Consider the following 26,497-nt stretch of genomic DNA (forward strand, 5'->3'; position numbering starts at 1 on the left):
TCAGTTGGTGGCGCCGTAGTAGCTGCGAGACAAGATGGCGGCTGAGGGGCTGGAGGCGGCGGGGAGCTCAAGCTGTGGCGGAGCCGGGACCGAGAGGGCCCTCGGCGGGGGAAGCGAGAGGGGGGAGAGCGGCCTGGACATTGGCGGTGAGAGCGGGAAAGGGGGGCTGCTCGGGGTCCGGCTGGGAGAAGTCCCCGGCCAAGCTGCTCCCCGAGGGTGGGGGAGTTCCTTTACGGGGTGACCCTTGCTTGTGGGAGGAAGGACCCGGCTGGGGGGGATCCCCTTGGCGTGCAGGGAGTCCTGGAAGAGAGTTGGCCCCCGGGGTCTCTCTCTGGAGGGGGGGAGGAGTTCTTGGTATGGGGTTGGTGGAAGGAGGGAGACTTTCGGGAAGAGCGAGTGTGTCCCCTTGGGGACAGGGGGAAGAGGAAGGCCAGGAGCCTGGCTGGGGGGTGGTTCCCACTGGGCGGTGGAGGGGTCTCTCTGGGGCTAGGGGAGCAAAGTGCTCCGAGAGGTGAGGGCCTCCTGGGGATTGGGGGAGGAGGGATTCTTCAGGGGGATTCCCCGGGGGAAGGTACTTCTGGGATAGGACCTGGTGGGAGAGAACTGCTGGAGCTGAGGAAGACCCCTCTGCAATGGGACCTATGGTGTTGTTGGTGGAGGGGGGGAATGCTGTAGCATGGTTGAGAGGGGAAAGGGTGGGGTGCTTCCTGGGCTGAGGAGGTGCACCTCAAAAGGGATCACTGTATTGGGATGATCCCTGATGTATGGCCTTCTCTGGGGAGGTGGAGGGTTTGGTATCTCTTGCTGGTCTAACTCTGCCAGCTGGATTAGTCTGAACCGTTAACTTCTTATGGGATAAATCTGTTGGCAGGCTGGTTACACAGCAGGGAAACTGGAGTTGGTTCCTTTCTGGGTTGCATATAGATAGCGGACCTGTGTGTGGTTCTTTTGGAGGCCATAGGACTGATGAGTTCACCTTCTTCATTGTCTGATACTATGAAATGGCAATGCTTAATGGTTAGAGACTCCTGGGTTCTATTCCTGGTTTTGGGGAGGATCTAGGGGAGAGAGCAGGGGAAGCCAGAATCCCTGAATTCTATTCTCGGCTCTGAGATGGGGAATGATTCCTAGCAGTGAGTGTAGGAAATTGGGAGCCTGGTCTCTTGAGTTCTACTCCTCTCCCTAACTTCATTTATGGTGTAGATGTAGAGCATATTGCTTCACTTTTGTGTTTTTTTCCCCATCGTCTCTCAGTGCAGTGGATTTTGCCCTGTGGGGCACCGTTTGAAGTATTCACACAAAAAATGCAATTTTTGACTGATGACCCAGACAGAGACATGCTCCAGATTTAAGGCAGTGGGGCCTAGGTTTTCATGCAGATACTTTGCTTGTGAGTAGTTTTTCTTCCTGCCATGGTCTGCTTGGAATTCATTCCTTAGTTTATAAAGTACAGGAGTACTTTTGGCACCTTAGAGACTAACAAATTTATTAGAGCATAAGCTTTCGTGGGCTACAGCACACTTCATCAGATGCATAGAATGGAACATATAGTAAGAAGGTATATACACACACACAGATAAGTTGCCATACAAACTGAGAGAGGCTAATTAGTTAGGATGAGCTGTTATCAGCAGGAGAAAAGAACTTTTATAGTGATAATCAAGATGTCTAAATAGACAAAAAGAAAATGCATCCGATGAAGTGAGCTGTAGCTCACGAAAGCTTGTGCTTAAATAAATTTGTTAGTGTCTAAGGTGCTACAAGTACTCCTTTTCTTTTTGCGAATACAGACTAACACGGCTGCTCCTGTGAAACCTGCCATTTAGACAGTTGACAAGAAGGTGTGAGGATACTTAACATGGGGAAATAGATTCAATATGTGTAATGACCCAGCCACTCCGAGTCTCTGTTCAAACCCAAGTTAATGCCGTCTAGTTTGCATATTAATTCAAGGTCAGCAGTTTCTCATTGGAGTCTGTTTTTGAAGCTTTTCTGTTGCAAAATTGCCACCCTTAAACCTTTTACTGAGTGGCCAGAGAGGTTGAAGTGTTCTCCTACTGGTTTTTGAATGTTATGATTCCTGATGTCAGATTTGTGTCCATTTATTCTTTTGCATAGAGACTGTCTGGTTTGGCCAATGTACATGGCAGAGGGGCATTGCTGGCACATGATGGCATATATCACATTGGTAGATGTGCAGGTGAACGAGCCCCTGATGGCGTGGCTAATGTGATTAGGTCCTGTGATGGTGTCACTTGAATAAATATGTGGACAGAGTTGGCATCAGGCTTTGTTGCAAGGATAGTTTTCTGGGTTAGTGTGTTTGTTGTGTGGTGAAATCATGATTTCAACAATTTCCATCCCACCATCAACCTCAGCCTAGACCAGTCCACAAAAGCGGTCCATTTCCTGGACATTACTGTGCTAATAGGCGATGGTCACATAAACACCACCCTATACAAGAAACCTACTGACCGCTATACTTACCTACATGCCTCCAGCTTCCATCCAGGACACACCTTACGATCCATTGTCTACAGCCAAGCTCTAAGATACAGCTGCATTTGTTCCAATTCCTCAGACAGAGACAAACACCTACAAGATCTCTATCAAGCATTCTTAGAACTACAATACCCACCTGCTGAAGTGAAAAAACAGATTGACAGAGCCAGAAGAGTACCCAGAAGTCACCTACTACAGGACAGGCCCAACAAAGAAAATAACAGAACACCACTAGCTGTCACCTTCTGCCCCCAACTAAAACTTCTCCAACGCATCATCACAGATTTACAACCTATCCTGAAAAATGATCCCTCACTCTCACAGATCTCGGGAGACAGACCAGTCCTCGCTTACAGGCAGTCCCCCAACCTGAAGCAAATACTCTCCAGCAACCACACACCACACAACAAACACACTAACCCAGAAAACTATCCTTGCAACAAAGCCCGATGCCAACTCTGTCCACATATTTATTCAAGTGACACCATCACAGGACCTAATCACATTAGCCACGCCATCAGGGGCTCGTTCACCTGCACATCTACCAATGTGATATATGCCATCATGTGCCAGCAATGCCCCTCTGCCATGTACATTGGCCAAACCAGACAGTCTCTATGCAAAAGAATAAATGGACACAAATCTGACATCAGGAATCATAACATTCAAAAACCAGTAGGAGAACACTTCAACCTCTCTGGCCACTCAGTAAAAGGTTTAAGGGTGGCAATTTTGCAACAGAAAAGCTTCAAAAACAGACTCCAATGAGAAACTGCTGACCTTGAATTAATATGCAAACTAGACGGCATTAACTTGGGTTTGAACAGAGACTCGGAGTGGCTGGGTCATTACACATATTGAATCTATTTCCCCATGTTAAGTATCCTCACACCTTCTTGTCAGCTGTCTAAATGGGCCATCTTGATTATCACTACAAAAGTTTTTTTTTCTCCTGCTGATAATAGCTCATCTTAACTAATTAGCCTCTCACAGTTTGTATGGCAATTTCCAACTTATCTGTATGTGTTTATATATCTTCTTACTATATGTTCCATTCTATGCATCCGATGAAGTGTGCTGTAGCCCACGAAAGCTTATGCTCTAATAAATTTGTTAGTCTCTAAGGTGCCACAAGTACTCCTGTTCTTTTTGCAGATACGGACTAACAAGGCTGCTACTCTGAAACCTAGTTTATAAAGTGTGTTCTAAGTGGGAGAGACTCATTAGCTAGCTTTGCTGACAGAGATGGATTTCAACAAAGATATTTGGTGGGATGCTTGTATGAAGACGACTCACTTTCTAAAATGCTGTCATATATTGGGTACTTATTGGAGTGGGGGCATTTGACATCTTTGGTGCTTTATCACAGAGCAAAACCTTGCCTCTTAAAAATGTAACCCATTTAGGTTCTACCTTACCTACAGGTGTGGGGATAGGCTCAAAACTTTAAAATTAGTGACTATTCAGAGGGCTGTGACACCCAAGTTTGAGTTTAGTCGATTTCCCAGAGACGCCAGGGACTGCATGAACCAGGGAGACTGAACACCTTTGGAGCTAGCTTCTGTGTAAGGGCTGAAGTATGTTGATAGGGTGAGGCAGCTTGCCCTGCTACAGCCCCTGGTGACACCTGATCTGTGGAGAATTGGAGAACCTAGGCTATGTCTTTGCTACAGACTTCTGCTGGCACAGCTCTGTTGGTCAGGGGTTGTGAAGAGGTGCAATCCCCAAATGGCCTAGTTGCACCCGGCAGAACTCCTATACTGGCAGAACGGTACTTTTACTTGTATACGGTAGTGTTTTTTGTTTGGGGGTTTGAAATAAGCTAGACCATAACAGTGCAGCTTTGCTGGCCTAAGCTGCATCCACGCTAGGAGCCCTTTGTTGGCATAGTATACTGGGATAGCTGTACTGGGGAAATGTTCCTAGGGCCTTAGTCTCCGGGGTTGTCAAGCTAGCACCTTTCACTGGAACTAATTTTGCAACAAAATGTAGGAAAAGCTAATTGGAAAAATTAGGCTCCTAGGAGTTGCCAAACTGTTTCAGAGCAGTGTCTAGTCCAGTATTATGTCTTTGATACTTGTCAGTACTAGCTGTTTCAGAGGAAGATGCAAGAAATTGTATAGAAGGCAATTGAGAAATACAACAAAGCAATTTGGTTTGCATCTTCACCGTGCTACTCATAACCTTCCTCATCCATGCTCCCCTTCTGTATAACACTTTAGGTATACATTCCTTGGGTAGGAATGTTGGACTGGTAGAACTCAAGAAACCTGGGTTCAGTTCCTTGTGCAATCACAAACTCGTGTGTGATCTAGGGCAAGTCACTTAATAGAACCTGTTCTTCAGTAAAATGGGGATAATTAGTTCCTTACCTCACATGGTTGTTTTGAAAGATAAAAAGCCCCCATTAAGATTATGAGATGCTTAGATACTATTGTGATGAGGACCATATAAGTACATAGAACTCTTGTGTCCCCACCTCATAATCTTACCCACCCATCCTTAGTCTAATGCTCTGGGGAATAGCTTTTTCTTTCTTAACCACATTACTTGCTCCCGTTTCAGTACAAATAAGAGAATGAAGTAGTTTCCAACACCAAAGAAACATTACATTCCTTCCCAGTTTACTCAAGAGCTGTAGTTTGTATATTAATTTTCTTTCCCAAATATTGCCTGGTAGTAAGGTGTGTGTTAATTACAGAATGACTTTCCAGTAATCCGTGTTGTGAAGTTAATGATGATATGCCAGATCACTTTGGAGTCTGCTTTCTCCTCTCCCTCTTAGCAAATGTAGGATTGCTTTCTGCAATATATTCTCAAGGGCTTTGACCATCCAGTTTTTGGTGGCTCAAGCAATGAGGCTTTTACCACTGATTCTTTTACAATCTGAATTTCTCCTCATTAGAAGATGATTCTAGATATTCAGGTATATAGCCTGAAGTTTTTGCTCTGTTCAGTTCTGTCCTGATGCTCCTATTTAGATCACTTTGGGCCCTCTGGTCCTTCTCATGTAAGACAATTGATGGCTGCCTCAGAAAGAGAAAGAAACTTACCCTATGGGCAGGTTATTACATAATTATCCACTGCAGGGGTTTCTTGCATTTTCCCATCAATCATCCTGTAGTGTTTGGAGACAGGATATCAATCTAGGTCTGGTGTGGTTCTGACTTCGGTGTTTACACCTCTCAGAAGAACTATCCAATGTCATGGACATGGTATAGGTATATGAAGTGAAACAAGATTGCGGAGGCTTGTCTTTTTTATTTTATCTGCTCCAAGATAAAAGCAGAATTAAAGGGGCACACACCTTGACACATGCTGGGTAATGAATGTATGTCAGGGAATGTTGACACAACTGATACAATATTTCACTGGTGCATATGCTTAAAAGACGGTAATCTTTGCAGCAAGATAGAGAAACCCAAGATAGATCCCTCACCTCCTCACTGATCTTGATGCTGTAGGTCCCAACCAAGACTTGCTCCCAAAACCGCCAAGTGACAGTACCAGTAAGCAGGAAGACACCAAAGCAGCGCAAGGGTGCAATGGAGTTAACGCCGAAGCCAACGTGTCAGGGCTCAAGGACCCGTGTGCAAATGAAGAGAACTGTCAATATCCTGCCTCCGAGGAAGAACGTGCAGCAGTGGCTACCCCTGTGGCAGCGGAAGAAGTCTCCCTCTCATACCCTCTGGAGTTTGAGAAGTACTGGAAGGCAGCTCAGGAGAATCCTCATGACTTCACGGCATGGACCGAACTGCTGCAATATGTGGAACAAGAGGTAGGGAGTGAACTTTCTTGGTGCATGGGGCTGTTAATTTGTCTACTGCATTTGCTTTTTAACAGTGGCGCAGGTGCCACAAGCTTGTGAAGTTTATAATTCTACAAAAAAGTAGCAACTCCTTTAATTTAGAAAAAAAGGAATGTGTTGTCTAATAGTTAGAGCAGGGTCCTGTGCAGAGAGGACTTCTGGGATCTGTTTCCAGGTTTGGGAGAAGAGTGGGGTCCAATGGTTAAAGCAGTGTGGAGGGTGGGAGTAAGGACTTCTGTATTCTATTCCCAGCTTTCAGAGGGGAGTGGGATTGAATGGTTAGCGCAGCAGATGGCTAAGGGACAGGACTGCTAGGTTCTGTTTCCAACTCTGCCACTAACTTGTTTTGTGACAGTTCACCTATCTGTGTCTGTTTTCCCATTTGTAAGATGAGTCACTTATGTGCAGCACTTTTGCTTCACCCTAATTACAAGCCATTTTAAGGTCTGACTAATTTAGCCCTGCCACAAACAGATGCAACTTCATTGAAGTCTCTGGTATTGCACCTGGTTTGTCAAGGGTTAGATTTGTTCTAGCCCCTTTGATTAATTTTAATAGGATAATTCTTAAATAGGTATTGCAAGTTTCAGTACTAATTAGTGAGAGATTTAATGCAAGGACCTTGCAGATCTTCAGATGAAAGATCAAATTGCCACCTGAAAGAGCATTATACAAGGGATAATTTGGAAGAGCCTAAGGCTCACTGCAAATTGGAGTTTCCCTTTGAAAGTGGTGTGGTAACATAGTATTTAGACACCCACAGCTTATTGTATTGTAAACCCAAATTAGGGTTTGTCAAGTGCTAAGTAAGAGCAACATGTTCTTGTTCGAAAACTTTCAGTCAAAACTGTTTTTCAATGGAAATTGGAGGTTTGATTAAATGAAACTTTTTGAGAAGTGTCTGCTGTCTATGGAATTTTTTTTTTTGCTTTCTCTCCCCCCCCCCCCCCAAAAAAAACACGTGCCGCCGCGCCACTCCTCCTCCCCCCCCCCCCCCCCCCGGCAAATCACCAACCTTGCTTGAAAACCAGAAACCTTTCAGCAGAAAACCCAAGTGTTTAATTTCTGAAGTGCACCTGTAGTGTCTCATGGAAGTTGTGGTTCGGAGCTGGACAATATCTTCTGTGATTCACTGCATTAATGCAGCTGCCATGATGCACAGTGTCCCATCACAAAGAGGGGGAGACTCCAGTGCATCATGGGAGTTGTAGTGTGACTAAGGGAGCCCATTCTATGGGGGAGAATGGGAGCATGGGACACCTGAACTACAACTCCAGTGAGGCACCACAGTTACATTTCAGAATTGAAACACTTAAATTTTCAGCCAAAAACATGATATTTTGTGGGGGGGGTGGAGGGACCCTTGTTTTCCTACCAGCTCTATTTGTAAGGCTGCTTTGGGGCTGGCAGGGTTTGGTTTCCAGCTCTCCCAGTTCCAGGGCTCTTCACACATGCTCATTCCCCTCCTGCTGCCCTCCCTCTATACAGAATCACATCTTTGCAGCACGAAAAGCCTTCGACGCCTTTTTTGCTCGCTACCCTTACTGCTACGGCTACTGGAAGAAGTATGCAGACATGGAGAGGCGCTTCGACTTCAGCAAGGAGACAGAGGAGGTAGGGAGGAGAATTATTGGGATTTCTTTGTGCTGTGCTACAGCAGCCCTTCCAAGGTTGATTACCCCAGTGACTAAGTCCTTGTTGAATGGACCAAATGCGATAGGGCCAGGAGTTCTTCACAAAGCCTGTGCAAAAGTCCCTCTTGGTGTCTGTCACAGGTGACTTGGTAATTATATAGCAGGAATGCATTGTTTCAGCCGATAAGCAATTATCTTTGAGAGCTCATGGAGGATGGGTGAAGTCCCGGAGGACTGATGAAGGGCAAACATAGCACCTGTCTTTAAAAAGGGAGAAATTATAGACCAATCAGCCTAACTTTGATTTGGAATTATAGACCAATGTGGAATTACAGACTCTGGAATTATAGACCAATCAGCCTAACTTTGATACCCAAAAAGATATTGGAACAAATTAAACAGTCGGTTTATAAGCACCTAGAGGATAATAGGATGTTAAGTAACAGCCAACATGGATTCCTCAAGAACAAATTATGCCAAAACAAACTAATTTCTTTCTTTGACAAGGTAATTGGCCTAGTGGATAGGAGAGAAATCAGCAGATGTGATCTGCTGAATATGTCTGAACTTTAGTAAGACTTTCAACATATTCCTACATGACAGTTTCATAGGCAAACTAGGGGAAAATGCTCTACTATATGGTGGGTGCATAATTGGCTGAAAGACTGTGTTTAGTTTCTGTTCTCAAAGAGTAGTTACGAATGGTTATGATTTGGATGATGCAGTGGAGAGTATGCTTATAACAATTAGAGAATGACACCAAGCTGGGAAGGGTTGCAAGCACTTTGGACTGGATTAGATTCAAAATGCCCTTGATACATTGAAGAAGTGGTCTAAAATCAATAGGATGAAATTCAAGAAGGGCAACTGTAAAGTACCACTCTTAGTAAGGAAAAATCAAACACACAACTATAAAATGTGGAATAACTGGCGAGGCAGAAAAGAATCTGGGGGTTAAAGTGGATCACAAATCAAATACGAGTCAGTAGTGTGATGCTGTTGCAAAAATGGCAAATGTTGTTCTGGGATGTGTTAACAGGAATGATGTATATAAAATGCAGGAGGTAATTGCTCTGCTGTACTCAACAGTTGTGTGGCCTCAGCTGGAGTACTGTGACTGATTTTTGGCACCACACTTTAAAAAAAGATATGGCCAAAATGGAGAGAGTCCAGAGGAGAGCAACAAAAACAAGAGGTTTAGAAAGACATGACTGAAAATAAAAAGTTAAAAATATTGAGCATGTTTAGTCTAGAGAAGAGAAGACTGAGGGGAGACATAACAATCTTCAAATATGTACAAGATTGTTATAAAGAGGAGAGCAAGCCATAGTTTTCTATGTCTACTGAAGATAGGACAAGAAGTAATTCCCTTAGTTTGCAACAAGGGAGAGCTAGATATTAAAGAAAACGTACTAACTCTAAAGATAGTTAAGCTCTGGAACAGATGATTTAAGGAGGTTGTAGAATCCCCGTTCTTGGAGGTTTTTTGGAGCAGATCAGACCAACACCTGTCAGGGATGGTCGGTGGGGGTGGACTAGATGACCTCCTGAGTCCCTTCCAGTCCTATTTTTTTTATTATTGCCTCCTTTGGTGCTGTGCTGGTTTCCCAGGAGCTGGTGGCCAATAAGGTGCTCTTCCCTGGGACTGGTCTTGCACAGTTCCTGAATTAACTGCACCTCTGACCCCCCTCATCTCCTCAAAGGCACCACACTTAGGTGTCAGGCCTCCAGCAGTCCCCTTTCTCAGGATGAAATACCACAATTCTCTCTCTCCAGACCAGGTCCTTAGGTGCAGACCCCTGCAATTTACTGGATTGCCTCAGTTGGTCTGTCTTCAGTTACATGCAGTTCTCAATGTCAGAATTATCCAGTCCCCAGCCAGTTTTCGTAAAGCAAAGTACCAGTTATTCACAACAAAAGCTTATATGCATGTCTTGTTTACCAGGTGGTCACCTTTCTTTCATGTGGATACCATGGCAGGTCTAAAAATACTTGGGGTCTTCTCATGCAGTCTGGTTGTATCGGTAAACGTCTCATGCCTGTCAGTTATTGAATGGTTTATGACCATATCTCAGGTCGGGGTTGTTATTTTGTGCTGCTTCAAGTCCTTTGTCTGCTAAGGCCTCTGAGTCAGGTCAGAGCAGTCTGTGTGCTTTTTTCCCCAAGAGGTTGAATCTTCAAAAGACTTTAGCTGCATTGTTTCAGTATTAGGAATTTGCATTAGTTACCCCACTTCCTTTAGTTATTGGAGGAAGCATTCTGTACCTTACCCTTTTAGTTAGGAATATAATTGCTAATGATCACATACAGATACATACAGTACTATGAAATCAGTCTAATAGTCTTTGAATATACCACAGCATCTTTCACATAGGTCAGATGGGTGGGAGCATTATGAAGCTTCTTTTTGTTTGTCATTGTCAGAACCTTTTGCTCTGCAGGTGTTCGAACGAGGGCTGCAGTCTATCCCCCTCAGCATGGACCTCTGGATTCATTACATCTCTTACCTACAGGCCACCTTAGATATGAACCTTCCTGAGTCCATACAGAAGATCCACAGGTACATAACCAGAACATTGAAAACACAGGACAACACTGTGTAAGGCATTAGGGGAGACTGTAATATTGGCTGGGTCAGTGAGCTACGAGAAGATCCAGGGATCTTGCTTTCTTTGGGGTGGCTGTTTGTACTGCAGTGGTGCCTAGAGGTCAAGCAAGATCGGTGCCCCATAATGTGGTGCACTGTACAGACATATAGGGAGAGCGAGTCTTTGCCCCAAAAATGCATACAGTCTAAATAGACAAGACAATGGGGTGGAGAGGAAACAGAGGGGAAGCAACCTGCCCATGGGATGAGAATAAAACTCAGATCTCCTGAATGCCAGTCCAGTGCCCCACCCGTTAGATCATGTTGCCTTTCTTGTTAATGGATGTTCTTTCTCTCTTACAGTGTGTTTGAATCAGCCGTGGCTGCCGCAGGAATGGACTTCCGCTCAGACAAACTGTGGGAGATGTATGTGGAGTGGGAGAAGGAGCAAGGTGACCTGAAGGCCATCACAACCATTTATGACCGAGTGCTCTCCACACCAACCCAGCTGTACAGCCACCACTGGGAAAAGTAAGTCTCCTTCAGGATGAAACAAGTCTCTGAGTCTCGGCAACAACCACCACAGTTTGGCAGTGATTGGTTCACTATTGGTGGTCTTTGCAGAGAGGCTAAGTGTTGACTAGGGGTAGGCCATCTAAACTGACCTTCCCTCTTTTCCCTAGAGGGGGTGTGTTTGCAGGATAGCATAAGAGAAACTCACATTGCTGGTACTCTGTCTGAACATAGAAATTAGGCTTAATAAAGGAGTGACCGGTTGAAATTCTCTGCTCTGTGTTATACAGGAGGTCAGGCTAGATGATCTAATGATCCCTTCTGGTCTTAAACTTTGTGAATTATCAGACTGGATCACCCCCAAGGTCTAGTTCAATATCCTGTCTGCAACAGTGGTCCATCCCAGGTGCTTCAAAAGAAGGCATAAAAAGACCCAGATTAGCAGACATGGAATAATCGGGTCCCCACATTTAGACTGCTGCTGATGTCTAATAGTTAGAGATTGGTTTAACCCCTGAAGCATGAGGTTTAATGTTCCTTCCATAATATTTGTCATTAGTTATTACAACTCTGGATTTTCTTGATGTCCATATAAGTATCCATTCTCTCTTTTAATCTGGTGGAGTTATTGGCCTATTCTGTAGATGGAGAACTACCCTTTCTATGGCTCAGTGTGGAACTTACTACTGAGGTTAAATTCACACAAAAAATTCACAAAAATTTATCTTTTGCAACATGTAAATCATCCCAGATTTTGTGGGACAACCCCCTGCACGTCCTTCTCCCAAATTGCTCAGTTCCTAGCTGTAGAAGTCGATTGTCGTCATTTTCTGTAAGGCAGATTTTCCCATTCCTGCAACATCTGAGTGCCTCACAATCTTTTAATGGCCTCGCAATTTGCGTCCCTCTCCCCCAAGTGAGGTAGGGTGGAACTGTTATCCCATCCTACAGATGGGGAGCTGAGAGACTAAGTGACTTGCCTAGGTTCACACAGGAACTCTGAGGGAGCAGACAATAGAACCCAGGTCTCAGGCTAGTGCCCTGACTGCTGGATAATCCTTCCTCTACCCACTTGCTGCCAATTTGAGTAGTTGAGCTGTGGAATTCTGTGACAGGACATTGGAGGCAGAGAGCTTAGTAAATCTGGGGAAAGGATTAAACATGCTTAGTGATTCTTCATCTTCAAGGCATGAGCTGATTGCTAACTGGTTCAGAGAGGGAGGTGGGGAGTATATGTTTTCACATATATCTATACATGCAGTGTAGTATCAAACTGTTATGCATTAAGGAGTTGTACATTTTCCTCTGGAGCACCCTGCACTGTTTACTCTGAGCAAGAGACCACACTGTCCATCTGATCGGATACAGCAGATGCTGGGCTGCTCTGATACAACTGGAGGTGAAGATGAGAGATGCAAGATGGCTCAGTGGTTAGGGTGCTAGCCTGGGACTGGGAGACCTGGCTGAGTTCCCAGCTCTGCCAGCAAGAGTACATGTACCCAAGCTAGCTAGATCAGAGCTAGCTCATTGAGTAAGAGTAGATAAGCTCTGGCAGCAAGGGTTAGTCCCACCCACCTGGGATCCTGGGGGCATACTCAGGTGGCCACCACCCATGCTTCTGTGGCTTCACTGTTATTGTTACTTGAGCTGGCTTTGATCTACCTGGATCACCTCCTGATTGCAGTGTAGACCTCTCCTTAGTCTCTCTCTGCCCGAGTTCCCTATCTGTAACGTAGGGCTAATAGCACTGTCTTACTTCACAGGAGTGTTGCAAAGATAAATCCATTAAAAATTGTGAGGTGTTCTGATACTGTGGTAATGACCTAAGAAAAACGACATAAAAATTGGTGCAGATGCCTCCAAATTAGCTTGCTGTATAAAATACGATGGCTGAGTGGGACACCACTTCAGGCAGACAGGTGACCTGATTGGGTACAGCAGTTCCTCTGTTTTAGACTCTCCTAAGCAGTTTGAATGACCAGGTTTAAAGGGCCTCCTCACTCTGACTTGAGTGGGCTTTGGTATCCATCATCAGCTGTTGTTCCTTCCTTCCATGCCTCAGGTTCAAGGAACACGTGATGAGCAACTCCCCCAAAGACATCCTGTCTGCAGAGGAGCTGCTCTGGTTGCAATCCAAGATCACCACGGAGACAGTACAGAAAAGTGTGGAGACAGAGGTGGAGGAGGTGCCACCTGGGGAAGACCTGCCTCCGGGGGTGGAAGTAAAGCCAGAAACAGGAGCTGATGCCCAGGTACCACGCTTCTCAGCCTCCTACCCAAATGATGCAGACTTTGACAGTTATTCTGAGCTGACATCTGCTGTCAGGGTGGGTATTGTTGTTGTTTGTTGTTTGTGTTATGGTAGCACAGAGAGGCCCTAACCAATGTTGGGGGTGGGGCCTATTCTGCAGGGTGCTGGACAAACACTTAGTGAAAGAGTCCCTGCCCCCCCAAGAAGTTAGAATCTAAATAGACAAAGGGTAGGGGGTGAAATGGAGACAAAGACAGGAGAAGGGACTCTTCCAGGGTGTCACAGTGGTAAATGACAGCCAGGAATAGTAGTCCAGTCTCTCCTGATTCCCAGTCCGGTGCAGTATTCACTCTTGAATAGACCTGGAGAGATTGCTGTAGAATTGACTATTCTTCCCCCATCAAGAGCCTGCTCTATGTTGCATTGCATCTTATAGACTGCCCCGTGCAATCTGAAATTTCCTCAGTTTTTGTATGCGAAGTCCTGCACAGTACTCAAGGTTTTCACTTTAGAGCGTTTTCCCATCCTGGAGAACTGCAGGAATTGGTGGTAGTGACCTCAGCGTGGATCACTTATTGCTGTGAGCCTTTGCCTTCATAACCCAGCATGGTGGAAGGGATTAAGATGTGAAACATAGATCATTGTTACTAAAGATGCCCTGGCAGTTCTTGTCAAAGACAGCATGTGATCCTCCCTCTCCTGGACATATTCCAACATATTCCAGCTATGTGCTGGCTCCCTGAAATTCCCCCCCTTTCAATTTCATTTGAATTAAGGAGTCTACTTCACTGACTTTCTTAAATTGTTAGGCAGCATGGCTGTGTTCCACCTCGGGGCAGCCATGTTCAGTGATCCTTTCACACATGACTTCTTAAGATCTAAATGAGATGGAAGATGCTATAGAAACATAAGGTTATCACCATCTCTTTGCACTGGTTCGTCTTCCAGGGAGACCTGGACCAGGACAAGATCCGGGAGCTCGTTATCTCCATCCGGCAGCAAGTGTACACCCAGAATGAGGCAGAAGTCAGCAAGCGCTGGAACTTTGAGGAAGGGGTAGGTAACCATGGACTCCACTGTAGGCAAGGCTCCACGGCATGGGCTACGTGCTTAGCAGCATCCACTGTCTGAGCAGATACCCCAGTCCCTATGTGCAGAAGCCTCAGATTCTGTTTGGTGAAGAGGAAATAATGTGCATGTTTTGGTAGAAATTCACAGAAGCTCTTGTGGGTTCTCTGTTTCGCACAGGCCATCTCTTATGGAGAGATAGAAAGCCAGAGGTGATGGCTCAGTGCTGTAAGTATTAGGTTAGACATACCTAGACTTCCCCCGGTGGAATCACTCCTTCATCCTTCTAGAAGCAGCAACGCTGAACATGGAGCTGTAGTCGGGGGCTTCTAGTCATGGAGCCTTAACCTGAGCGCCTCTCTTTACATGGACATAAGATTTCACAGCGCTCTTTGTAAGGGAGATATCTGGCCAAAATTTTCTTCCCTTGCTGCTGTGTACTGGGGGTTTCTCATCTCACGCCCCCAAAGGTGGCTGCATTTGCTGCCTGGGTAGCATTTAGCAAACTATAGGGAGATAGATGAGGGATGTACCATTATGGTGCCCCTCCATTAGCTCCTCTCTGGGTTGAATGCTGCTCTGAATGTCTGCTCTACAGTGTAGTATCTTTATTGTAACATCGAAGGATCCTAGTGAGGGCTCCATTGTACAAGGCACTGTAAAACTAAATGCAATACCTGCCCCTAAGAACTCACTCTCTAGATTAGCTGTCCCCCACTCTGTGACTGAGCCTGCTTCCTCTGCAGCCCCCCTCCTGTCTATCTTGCAAATCTCTCTTTATTCCTCCCCATTCCAAACATTTTGCAGATCAAGAGGCCATACTTTCATGTCAAGCCACTGGAAAGAGCACAGCTGAAGAACTGGCGCGACTACCTGGACTACGAGATTACCAATGGCTCCCACGAGCGCACCATTGTGCTCTTTGAGCGCTGCGTCATTGCCTGTGCCCTCTACGAGGAGTTCTGGATCAAGGTGAGCCCCTTCCCACTTCCCCCTGGGGGTTGCTCCGCATATCTGAATCCTGCTGACTTCATGCTGAAGATGGGCGGCGCTACTCCCCTCCTCCCCACACACTCCTCCATCTCTGCTCCTAAGGCAGTTAAGAGGATGCTGTAAAAAATATCCTCAATGGCTGTGTGGTGTCTTAGCCATGGAAGATGGATCTGTTAGTTTACCGTATTTCGTCATTCACAGAAGACAGGCAGGAGATAAGCCAAAGCCTCGTTGCAGTCCCAAATGTTCAACAATGCCATGACTAGGAGGGTGGATTGGCTTTGGATGGAGGTAGCAGGCCTTGGGAGGATTTGTGTCCCTATTCTGCAGCTGATAAGAGCAAATTTTAACTTGAATACCCCTGCTGCTTTTTTAAAAAATGGCTGTGGGTAAAGGGGGGAGCATCTGTTAAATCCCCAGGGCACACTGGCCTACAGGGCTTAGCAAGCCCACCCCTTGGGACAGCAGCTCAGAGCTGGAACAGAATGGTTGGATGCAGTCTTTTGTTTCACTGGTTTAAAGTAGATTGGCTTCACCCTCTAGCACTTAAGCAGGGGTTTAGTAATTCTGCTCCCCTTTAGCATTGGGCAGAGTCCCCTAGCTCTTGGACTAAGCCAGCAGCATCTTGCAGGGGTGGGGGTATTAACTGCCCCCTGGGAATCAGAGAGTTAATTCTGCACCAGGGCATGAGATCCCTCTCCCCACCCTGGCTGCTGCCCACATTACTTGTGCAGTCAGCACGAGTTCAAGTGGTGCTCTCTTATGGATTTCCAAACGTTTCATTTATTTTTTTTATTCTGCATGTATATTGTGGAGCAAAATTCTAACACCCTTCTTTTAAATTCCGTTGCTGCTTTTTATCTGCCCGTGTTTCCTACCTGCCTAAGAGGGTGCAGGAAATTCTGAAGAGAGGTGTGTTAAGCCCCTTAACGTGAGTGCACCATAACCTTCTCAATACAAGCTGATGTAGCAGACTTTCATACATTCTATGCCACAGGAAGTGGGCAACCTTAACGCATCCATGTCCTCTTTGTATCCCCCCGACCCCTTCTAATCTAGTACACGAAATACCTTGAGAACCACACTGTGGCTGGGGCCAGGAGTGTCTTCCAACGAGCTTGTGGCTACCACCTCCCCAGGAAGCCCAACATCCACCTCCTGTGGGCTGCATTTGAAGAGAAGCAAGGTCAGAGGAAACTTACCCTATCTGCACCTCTCTGCTGATCTGCTGGCCTGAGAAGCCCTTGGTTAGCTGGAAGTTGACTTTACTAAGCAGTTCAATAGTGGGGGAGGTGACAGAGTTTTTCATTGACATTTCACGTAGCCACCCAACCCTTTTTGTGTGTGTTCACAACCAGCCTGCTCAGTAACTCTTTGAAAGATTGAGGCCAAATCTTAAGGGGCAGACATGACTGGTTCAGTTCTGGATTCTAAAGTTAGCTCTTCGTGTGCTAGTCTCCGCCAGAATGCTTAGCGGACAATAGAATCTGGGAATGCTGGGCTAAGATTTTCAAAATCAGCTAGTGAGTTTTGAGTGCCCAGCGTGACACCTGATGTTTTCTTAGAGGTTGAGTGCTTAGCAATTTGAAAATCTAGGCTCCTTTAAGATGTTTCAAGTTGAGCAAAATCACTAGTCATTTCTGTAAATCTTGGCTCTGGCTCGCTTTTCTGTAAACTCACATGTAAGTTGGGTGCTTGTCTTCAAAGCTCCAGCAGAGAAGAGCCACAAAAATGATTCAAGAGTTGGAAAAAATTATTTACAGAGACTTAAGGAGCTCAGTCTCTTTAGCTTATCAAAAAGATCAAGAAGTGACTTAATTATGGGTGGGGGGGGAGAAATACTGGATACTTAAAGGGCTCTTTAGCCTACTGTACTTCTGTACAGTATTTCTTTGCCACCATGTACAGGTGAGGTTCCTCTTCCCGGCCAATTGGGGATTCAGGGACCTGGCTGAAACTGTCAAACTCGTTGGAGTTTGGAAACTACTGGAGAAAGGCAGAACAAGAACCAATGGCTGGAAGTTAAAGCCAGACGAATTCCAATTAGAAATAAGGCATGTTTTTGACAGGATGATTAACAATCAGAACACACTCCCTAGGGAAGTGGTGGATTCTCCATCTCTTGAGGTCTTTAAATGAAGGCTGGATGTCTTCCTGGGAGATACTTCAGTCAATTATAAGCGGGTGCGCTCCACACAGGGGGAACTGGTTGGTTCTCCAGTCTATATTATACAGAAGGTCAGACTAGATGATCTAATAGTCTCTTCTGGCCTTAATCTGTGAACTGCTGCCTAGTAAGGGACATACAGAAACCTAGGAGCTTCTTGGCCGGAAACCCTTTGCTTTAGCTGTGTCCATGTGTTTAAAATGTGTTCTTGTCCGATTTATTTTGATTTCAATTGCAAATATTGGCCTGTACCATGTTTAAATTGCAAAGCCAAGACCATGATGTGTATCCGTGATGGTGCGCTATCCCCTTCAGTCTTTACAGGCTTAAAGCGGAGGTTAGATGATTTGGAAAATGCCGCTAAACCCTTTAAGCCCCCTAGTGTGGTAAGTTTTTTGCCTTTGAAACGAGTGAGACTCTCGTACAACATAGATTTAAAGCAAAATAAATATAGCCTCTAAATTCACAGAGCACCACATGTGCTTGCCATGCTGCCTGCCTTCACTGCCACTGTCACCTCTTTCTCTCTCCCCTCCCGCATCTGTGCAGGAGACCTGGAGGAGGCACGTCGCATCTTGAAGTCTTATGAGGAGTCCATCCCAGGGCTGGCTATGGTTCGGCTGCGGAGAGTGAGCCTGGAGCGGCGACACGGCAACCTGGAGGCAGCTGAGGCTCTGCTGCAGGAAGCCATACGGGACAATGAGGGGATGCCCCTGGCTTCATTCTATGCCATCAAGCTGGCCCGACAGGTGCTGAAAGTGCAGAAGAATCTAATAAAGGCTCGGAAGGTTCTCATGGAAGCGCTAGAGAAAGACCCGGTGAGATTTTGGGAAGGGGAGGGTGATGCTCCCAAGAAGACAATGCATTAGGGTTTCTTGGTGAGATAGTGTCTCTGTCCAGGAGGGAACAGATGCTGTGGAAGACTGTTCTGCATAATTGCATATTTTTATTAGTATATTGATTGCATCTAGGCTCCAGCTAAGATTGAGGGGGTGCTAGGCACTACACGCAGATCTTGACCAAGATTGTGGGCCATCCTTCTGTGATGCTGGGCACTGCACAGGCACTTAGTGAGAGAGAATCCCTCCCCGAAGAGCTCACAGGCTAAGTAGTCAAGCTTAGTGAGGAGTATCACATTGTCTAGAGTGACTCATGACTCTGAGTGCCAACCTCAAGGCAGACACCCCAAATTGGTGGTGTTTTCTGTAATTAAATTTCACCAACCCAGTAACAAATGTGAACTCCTAGATCATTATAACGGTCTTACCATGGAGTCAGACGGTCCCCTTAGACTCTACAGTCTATCTTGCCACTCAGACAAACTGGACTTAGTGCTAATTGGTCACTTACCCCAAAAATCACACCACATTTAGGTTGCTTCCAGTCCCAAGAGACCACTCAACCCCAGATCAGTTGGTACCCTAGATCTTACACCACAGACAACGCCTATAGCCAGTCCTTTAATAAACTGTTTAAAGGGTTATTAACTAGGCAAAAGAAATAAGTTATTTACAGGTTAAAGCAAACAAACTTACACACAGATGTTACCAGGTAAATCCTAAGAGTGACAGACTTTCAGTCATGTGTCAATTCAAAGTGTCTTTCAGGGCGGACCCAGGAGGCAGACCCTGGGGATCTCTGGCTTCAGTTTAGAGTCTCTGCCCCTGTCAGAGTTCAACAGCCAAAAAGATGGAAAATTTTCCCATGACTGTTTTCTTTACTTCGTTCAGCTTCCAAATCCCCAGGACAAGCTTTCATAGAGTCTAAACACTAAATACATTCTTATAAGACTAATGAGTAAAATGAACATACAGGTGAACTGGTCTGGTTTCCAGCTATGAGTTTGTTGGTTCTTAGCTTATGCCTACAGCCTGGGCAGCAGTAGGCACCTGTGGCCTGCCAGTGTCACAAGAGGAACTGAGGCACTGAGAAAGGAAAGGATGTGCCTGTGATGGCAGAGCAGGGAATAGAACCCAGGTATCCTTATTCCCAGTGCTCCAGTCACTAAACCACACTTCTGCCTGACTCTTGGAGTGGCCCATTCAAACAACTTTAATATGAGAGCAGTCAGGTTGAGGGTTTATGGGGGTGTGGGGTGTGATAAGCAAGGATCAAAGGGCAACAACCAACTATTAGCCATTTTGGCTTCTGTTAGTGACAGGGTCCTGGCTGAATTCCAGGTTGGACCAGTCCATTCTGCCTTATTGAATCTACTTTCCTCCTCCCCACACACACACACTCACACTTGCAACTCAGTGTGGGATTCTTTTGCTTCTTGTACTAAATCGTAGTGTGGTATTTTTGTGCGGCTCAACAGCTATTGCACTGCAGTCCAGAGGCAGCTACATTTTAGTAGGGCAGGAGGGAGTCCCATACGTAGATGATGAAGCACTTCAGGATGAAAGGAGCTGGGGAATTTTTGAGTGCAGAAGAGATCACCCCATAATTCTTGGAGCTGAGGGACATTCATCCTTGGTCCTAAGAATGAAGACCGAAGCAGGGAGATTTCAATAAGACTTCCCCGGTGCCTTCTGAACATGCCTTTTCCACCTGGGCCAATCACCACATTTCTCATCTCTCCCTCTCCCCTATGTCACACAGGAAAATGCAAAGCTCTACACCAACCTCCTGGAGATAGAGTTCAGCGCCGATGTCAGGCAGAATGAAGGCAACACCATGAACTGCTTTGAGAGAGCGCTGAGCAGTGGCCTCCCTGAGGAGACCAAGATTGTCTTCTCACAGCGCAGAGTGGAGTTCCTTGAGGACTTTGGGTCCAGCATACACAGGTAAGAGAACACCCTGTCTGCATGGGGCTGGTTCTGTTCCCTCACCTCTTGGGTACAAAAAGTCAGATAATACAGTAACTCCTTGCTTAATGTTGTAGTTATGTTCTTGAAAAATGCAACTTTAAGTGAAACAATGTTAAGTGAATCCAATTGCCCCATAAGAATTAATGTAAATGGGGGAGGGGGGTCGTTTAGGTTCCAGGGAAATGTTTTTCGCCAGACAAAACATATACAGTATAAGTTTTAAACAATTTAATACTGTATTCAGCAATGGTGATTGTGAAGCTTGGTTGAGGTGGTGAAGACAGAGGGAGAAAGAAGGTGGATCATCCAGCTGCTCCTCTTGCTGTTCTTTCCAACGTACCGGGGGGTGGTCAACCACCATCTCTGCCCCAGGCCCTGCTCCACCCCTGAGCGCACCATGTCCTTGCTCCTTCCCCTTCCTCCCCCCAGCCTCCTGAACGCCGCAAAACAGCTGATTGCTGCAGGCGGGAGACGCAGGGAGGGAGGGGGAGTTGCTGATCTGTGGGGCCGCCAGAGGGGGGCTGCCGGCCCACCCTGGTTCCAAGCCCCCACGGCCAAACAAGCAGACTTTACACAACTTTAAATGAGTATGTTCTCTAATAGATCAGTGATGTAACAACATTAACTGGGGTGACGTTAAGTGAGGAGTTACTGTACCTAACTCTTCTACAATGCTTTTAATCAGTAGTGCCCAAAGCTGGCTGGTATCGTTATCCCCGTTTTACATATGGGGGAACAGAAGCATTGATTGTGGAAGTGACTTGCCCAAGTTCACCCAAAAGGCCAGTGGTAGAGCTGGTAATAGAACCAAGATTCCCTGCCTCCCCGCCCAGAGTACCGTCCACTAGGCCTCACTGCCTCCCATCCCAGTGCCCGCAGAGGGGGGTATTCCTGGGGCTCTTCTTCTCTGGTGAAAGGTACCTGATGGATGGCTCTAAAGAATTAAGCCCTTTATTCTTGCGCCCAGAATCCTCTAGCCTGGAACTGACTTTGGGTTAATTGCATCCACAAACGTCAGATCGGTCACAGGGTGACTAACGCCAGCCCCTTGCCCTTGAATTACCACTAGGGACAGTAGTTGAGACTTGATGGCCTAATCTTCCATCTTTCAAATCTACCAATAAGGGAGCCAATCATTCGTTCATAGGTTATAAAGCCAGAAGGAACCACAAATCTGACCAACTGCTCAACAGGCCAGTGGTGGTGGAATGAGTTCAGCAGGAGTAAAATACCCATCTTGTTGGGGGTAAAGACTTGGCTCAAGTGGTTGGAGTTTAGCATGCCACTTCTATTCCCACCTCTGCTAAGGAGCACCAAGGGCCAAAGGAAGCTTGGGGCAAAACAAAGCACTTTCAAAGTTAGAGGCGGAAAGCTTTCTATTCTCACCAGTGCAAACTTCGGTAAAATCACTGAAACACACACAGGAAGTTCTCCTGTTCTTGACCATCTTTCCCCTTTTGTCTTCCCAGCTTGCTGACAGCGTATGATGAACACCAGAAGTTCCTCAAACACCAGATGACCAGGAAAAGAGCCCCTGAGAATGGGTAAGGCACAGATGCTACCAGATTTTAAACAGCCTCTCATACATTGGGAAGTGTCATGAATAGAGAGGAGGGTCAGAATATTATATAAGAAGAACTACATCGGGATGGCCAAACTTACTGACCCTCCGAGCTAAATATGACAATCTTCAGACGTTTGAGAGCCAGAGAATGCCTCCCGGGGCTTGGGGCTTCAGCCCCGCTCTTGTTGAAGTGCCAAGAAGAAGTTGAAGTGCCACTAGGTGCACCCCACGGCGCTGAAACCCCAAGAACCCCTCCCCGCTGGTCAGAAGCCAGAGACGATGCTTGGGGGTTGGGATATGGGATCATACCTACCCCCGCGCGCATCCTTTCCCTCCCAAGGAGCGCTGCTGCTTATGCTGCTGCAGAGCTAAAGCAGCAGCCCCTCCCCGCAGCTCCCATCTGTTTGCTACTGCCTCTCCATGTGGAGCTAACACCTCGGAGCTGCGGGAAGGGGTTTCTGAGGGTAAGGGGGGGGCCATGCCTGGGGTGTGTGACTCAAGCTGTTGCGGAGGGCGGGGGAGGAAGAACTTTTAAATTGTGACCCCAACTCTCTGCAGGCACCTTTGGCAGAAGCCCTTAGCCCCACCACCCTGCTGCAGGGCAGAAGCCCAGAGCTCTCCCCTCAGCTTGGTAGGTAGAGAATAGGGGGGAAATTGGTGGGCTCAGTGAGCCACACTTTAACTGTAAAAGAGCCGCATGTGGCTCGCAAGCTACAGTTTGGCCATCCCTGAACTAGAAGATCTTGAGGACTGGAGTAATAGAAATGGGATGAAATGTAATAGTACAAAGTACAAGGTTGTGCACTTAGAAACTAATAATTTCTGCTATAAGATGGGTGCTCATCAATTGGAAATGAGGAGGAAAAGATGCCAGTGTATTAGTCAGAATACAGAATTACTGAGAGCAACCAATGTGATGCAGCCATGTGAAGGGCAAATGCAATCCTATCAAGTGAGAGATTTCTAGTAGAGATAGGGAAGTAATAATGCCATTGGACAAGGCATTTGTAAGACTTCATCTGGAAAACTGTGTACAAGCCTGATCATCTGTGTTCAAGAAAGATGAAGCCAAAGTGGAATGTGTGCAGAGAAGGGCTCCTAGGATGACGGGAATGGAGAACCAGTCTTATGAGCGAAGGCTGAAAGAACTGGGCTTGTCTAACGTGGCAAAATGAAGGCTGAGATGAGATCTGATGGCTCTCTATAAATAGACTGGAAGATAAACCTCAGGGAGGGAGAAGAGCTGTCGAGGCTAAAGGCTGGAAATTAGAAGGGTACTAACAATCAGAGGATTGATATTGTGGAACAGTCTGCCAGTAGAGGCAGTGGGTGGGGGCAGAGTAGTTTGAAGATGGCCCTTCATAAGTTTATAAACAGGATTGTAACTTGAGGTTGCCTGTGATAGCATGGATTGGATTTGACACAGGAGGTTCCTCCCACTCCTGATTGCTTTATGGTGCACCAGAGCTGTCAGTATCTAATCTTGAATGCCACCTTGCTCAGTTAAGACTTCTGCTTGCCAACTGTTGTTCACAGACTAAGCAGCATTTTTGATGATAGACATCCTTAATGAATTAATGCTCACCTCAGACAAGGAGGTGCTGTGTACCATACTGGGTTTCCTCTCTCTGATTCCAGACCCCTCTAGGTCCTGTGCTATGAACTGAGTTATTGATTGCATTTTAAATTTTTTCCCAGCTGCACTGATGAACCAGAAGACAAAAAGCTGAGAGCTGAGGACTCTCCTGGGATGGTCAACCCTGCGGTCACTACTGCAGGCATCGCACCACTGATGGGTGGAGATATGAGTACCAATCCAGCAGCCGCTTATAACTACAGCACCTGGTATCAGGTCAGCATTGTGGCACTAATATGGTGTTCTGAGCCCTGTATTTTAATACCTCTGGCAGGATTGAAATAAATGTGTGTGACATGTTCCCATGTCCATACCCTGTTATAGCAGAACAGCAGCTCTGCTATAGTTCAGGTTGCGAGTTGCTTAATGGTTAAGATGATTGCTGCATGGTAACTCAGATTATCTTAAAACTTGCTGTGTTTTCTGGGGATGTGGGGATAGGGTTAGTGGGTCAGTGCTGGATGTTGAACAGCGGAGAAGTAGGCTGTGTTACAGAGGTGCTGAGGGATTATTTAAAAAAACAAAACAAAAAGAGGAAATTAAACGCCTAAAAATGTCAAGGTTGCCTTAGTGGTGTCTTGGGCCCTTCCAGAATTTGGAGAGTGGCTAAGTTTAAACCACAGAACACCAGGAAATGAAGAGTTAGGGTACATCCCTTGTCCTTCCCCACAAAGCAACCTTAAATCTGCCCTCTTTGAGCAATGCTCTACCATGCCAATAACACCCATACTAGCACTGTCCCTTCACAGATGCTACAGAGCACATGAGCACTGTAGAACCCAGTCTAATGCCACCTTTTTGCTAAGGCAATCCTTGCATTTAGGTCAGGTGTGGTGAACAAGAGGTACTTACACTCAAACACGACCTACTCCACACAAACCATTCAGCCTTGCTAAATTTTACCTCCCCTTCACCCTTGCCGTGAGGATTCTTTCTGAGACATTGCCTTCGTTTACCCCTCACAAAGCCTTAAAGACCACAGACTACACCAGAATCCCTTTGACAAGACGACACCCTGATGTACCTCTGTTGACACAACGTGCAGAACTCAGCTCTGAAAAGGGGCATACTTAATCCCTCAAGGTACATGTGCACCTCTCATATCAGAGTAACAGGTCTGCAAAGATGCTCCAACCAATCTCTCCACCATTCATTCAGCTACATCTAACACTGAACGCAGGTGGTGTGCATACAAATAAATGCTGGAATTTGGATTTCTGGAAAACACAATGGCACTTTCTCTTAGAACTTTCTTGTATCTACTTATTGTAGATTCATAGCTTTTAAGACAAGCAATGAAAATTGGATTTTCTAGTCTGACCACTTGTATAACACAAGCCACAGAATTTCAGCCAGTTACTTCTATATTGAGCCCAATAACTTGTGGTTGACTAAAGAATCCAGTCTGGATTTGAAGACCTGAAGATATGGAAAATCCACTATTTCTCTTTGTAATTTTATTCTTCACCGCATCCATTCCCAGGAGCTATTGCCAGCTGAGGAGTAGTGGGCAGAGTTACGTTCGCATTGCATATGTGCCTTAGTTCTGTAGTTTCTGGTTTTAAACGGTTTTTGGTTAGTGTCTCTGCACATTCTGGAAGAGCACAAGGCAGGGCTGGGCAACCTGAACTGTGTGTTAACAAAGTTCTGGGGTCTTTAATAAAGAAGAGAGTGTGGTCTGGTGATCGGATCAAAGGGCTGGGGTTCAGGATTCCTGGGTTCTATTCCTAGCTTGGAAAGTTTTCTGGTGGTTAGCAGGAGGGCTAACTCTCAGCCCCTCTGTGTTCTAGTCCCAGTTCTGGAAGGGGAATGAGCTTTTGTGGCTAGAACAGGAAGTCAGGACTCTCATGTTTTATTCCCACCTCTACCATTGACTCACTGACCTCCTGTTCTCATCCCAGTTTTATTTGCCTATGGGATTCGCTCCACAATTACACATTCTTAGCCTTCATAAGATGTAAACTTCCCTGCTCCAGCCCCAATAACTGATTGGTGTTAGTAAGGAAGCTCCCCTAAGGGTAGATGATCCCATGATAGTTTCTGACAGCAGGGCAGCTACTGCAGGATATGGGACTAGATGAATGGTTGGTCTGATCCAGTATGGCAGACTCTTCACTTTCCTATCCTCATCCAGTGTTACTGTGAGCTGTTTAGAGTGGTTATATTGAACTCCAGAGATGGATGAAGTGCTTCCTTTATGTATAGTGTTTGGATCCTTTGGGTTAAGGGTGCTGTAGAAATGTAATTCTTTATGATGGCCTCACTGTCAAAGGAATTTCCTTGGTGCTGGGGGAGAAGTTAGTCTCATGCTTCACCCCACTCTGATAATAACTAATACCTCTTCTGTTTCAAATGTAGAACTACGGCGTCTACGGGTATCAAAATCCATGGAACTACAGCCAATATTACTCTCAGAGCTGAAAGTGACACCGTGTGAGATGCGTGACCAGTTCTAAAGATCAAGGAGCAGCCACTTTACACTTGCTTCCAAGAAAACAAGAAGTGAAAGGAAAGTGGCTGTTGACTGTTTGTAAGAGAGGGAAACTGAACTGCCTTGTTAAAAAGCCCCATTTCTCCTCTCATTGCAGTGAGCTGCCCTAACTCCTTCCTTAGCCCACATTATGAACCGGGTTAGATCATGTCTGGCCTTCACCTCCAATGGCAGCCAGGGTGGGCACTGCCTCTTTGCACTGAACTGATCTCTTTTAGATGGAAATGTCTAAGAATCCCTTCCTGTATACAGTGAACTCAAACTGGCCTCACTGCAACACAATGGGGATCCAAAAGCTGAACTCATTTGGCAGCAGCAACAAAGGAATGATCCCTTATTGGAGCTCATAGAGCAGAACTTTTTTTTTTTATTAACTTTATTGCAACAGTCACCCAGGGAAGGGTCATTTTGTAAACTTTTCCTGTACATTTCATGTGGTATAAATAAACGTGCAATTAATCAGACATTGTTCT

General features: G+C 45.9%; 1 protein-coding gene across 2 annotated transcripts; it reads left to right on the forward strand.

Annotated features, from left to right (window-relative positions):
• LOC140914331 (pre-mRNA-processing factor 39-like) lies at positions 1-26,488 on the forward strand. Of its 2 annotated transcripts, none has more exons than XM_073351872.1 (14): positions 1-146; positions 5,967-6,280; positions 7,799-7,924; positions 10,386-10,504; positions 10,895-11,062; positions 13,107-13,371; positions 14,244-14,351; positions 15,171-15,335; positions 16,416-16,542; positions 18,073-18,341; positions 20,125-20,309; positions 21,803-21,877; positions 23,596-23,749; positions 25,892-26,488. In XM_073351872.1, the coding sequence occupies exons 1-14, from the start codon at positions 35-37 to the stop codon at positions 25,952-25,954; spliced, it is 2,250 nt and encodes a 749-aa protein (XP_073207973.1). In that variant the 5' UTR covers positions 1-34; the 3' UTR covers positions 25,955-26,488. The 2 variants fall into 2 exon arrangements, with proteins under 2 accessions (XP_073207973.1, XP_073207974.1); XM_073351873.1 differs by having other exon boundaries at positions 13,107-13,296.
• The last annotated feature ends 9 nt before the right edge of the window (positions 26,489-26,497 follow it).

Source organism: Lepidochelys kempii, chromosome 7, assembly GCF_965140265.1.
Source record: "Lepidochelys kempii isolate rLepKem1 chromosome 7, rLepKem1.hap2, whole genome shotgun sequence".
Taxonomy (NCBI): domain Eukaryota; kingdom Metazoa; phylum Chordata; order Testudines; family Cheloniidae; genus Lepidochelys; species Lepidochelys kempii.

Excerpts from the sequence above, each read along its gene's own strand:
- LOC140914331 (XM_073351872.1), top strand. The coding sequence starts at position 35 with ATGGCGGCTGAGGGGCTGGAGGCGGCGGGGAGCTCAAGCTGTGGCGGA. Across the intron at positions 147-5,966 it reads GAGCGGCCTGGACATTGGCG|GTCCCAACCAAGACTTGCTC; the intron begins GTGAGAGCGGGA and ends TTGATGCTGTAG. Across the intron at positions 23,750-25,891 it reads ACTACAGCACCTGGTATCAG|AACTACGGCGTCTACGGGTA; the intron begins GTCAGCATTGTG and ends TTTCAAATGTAG.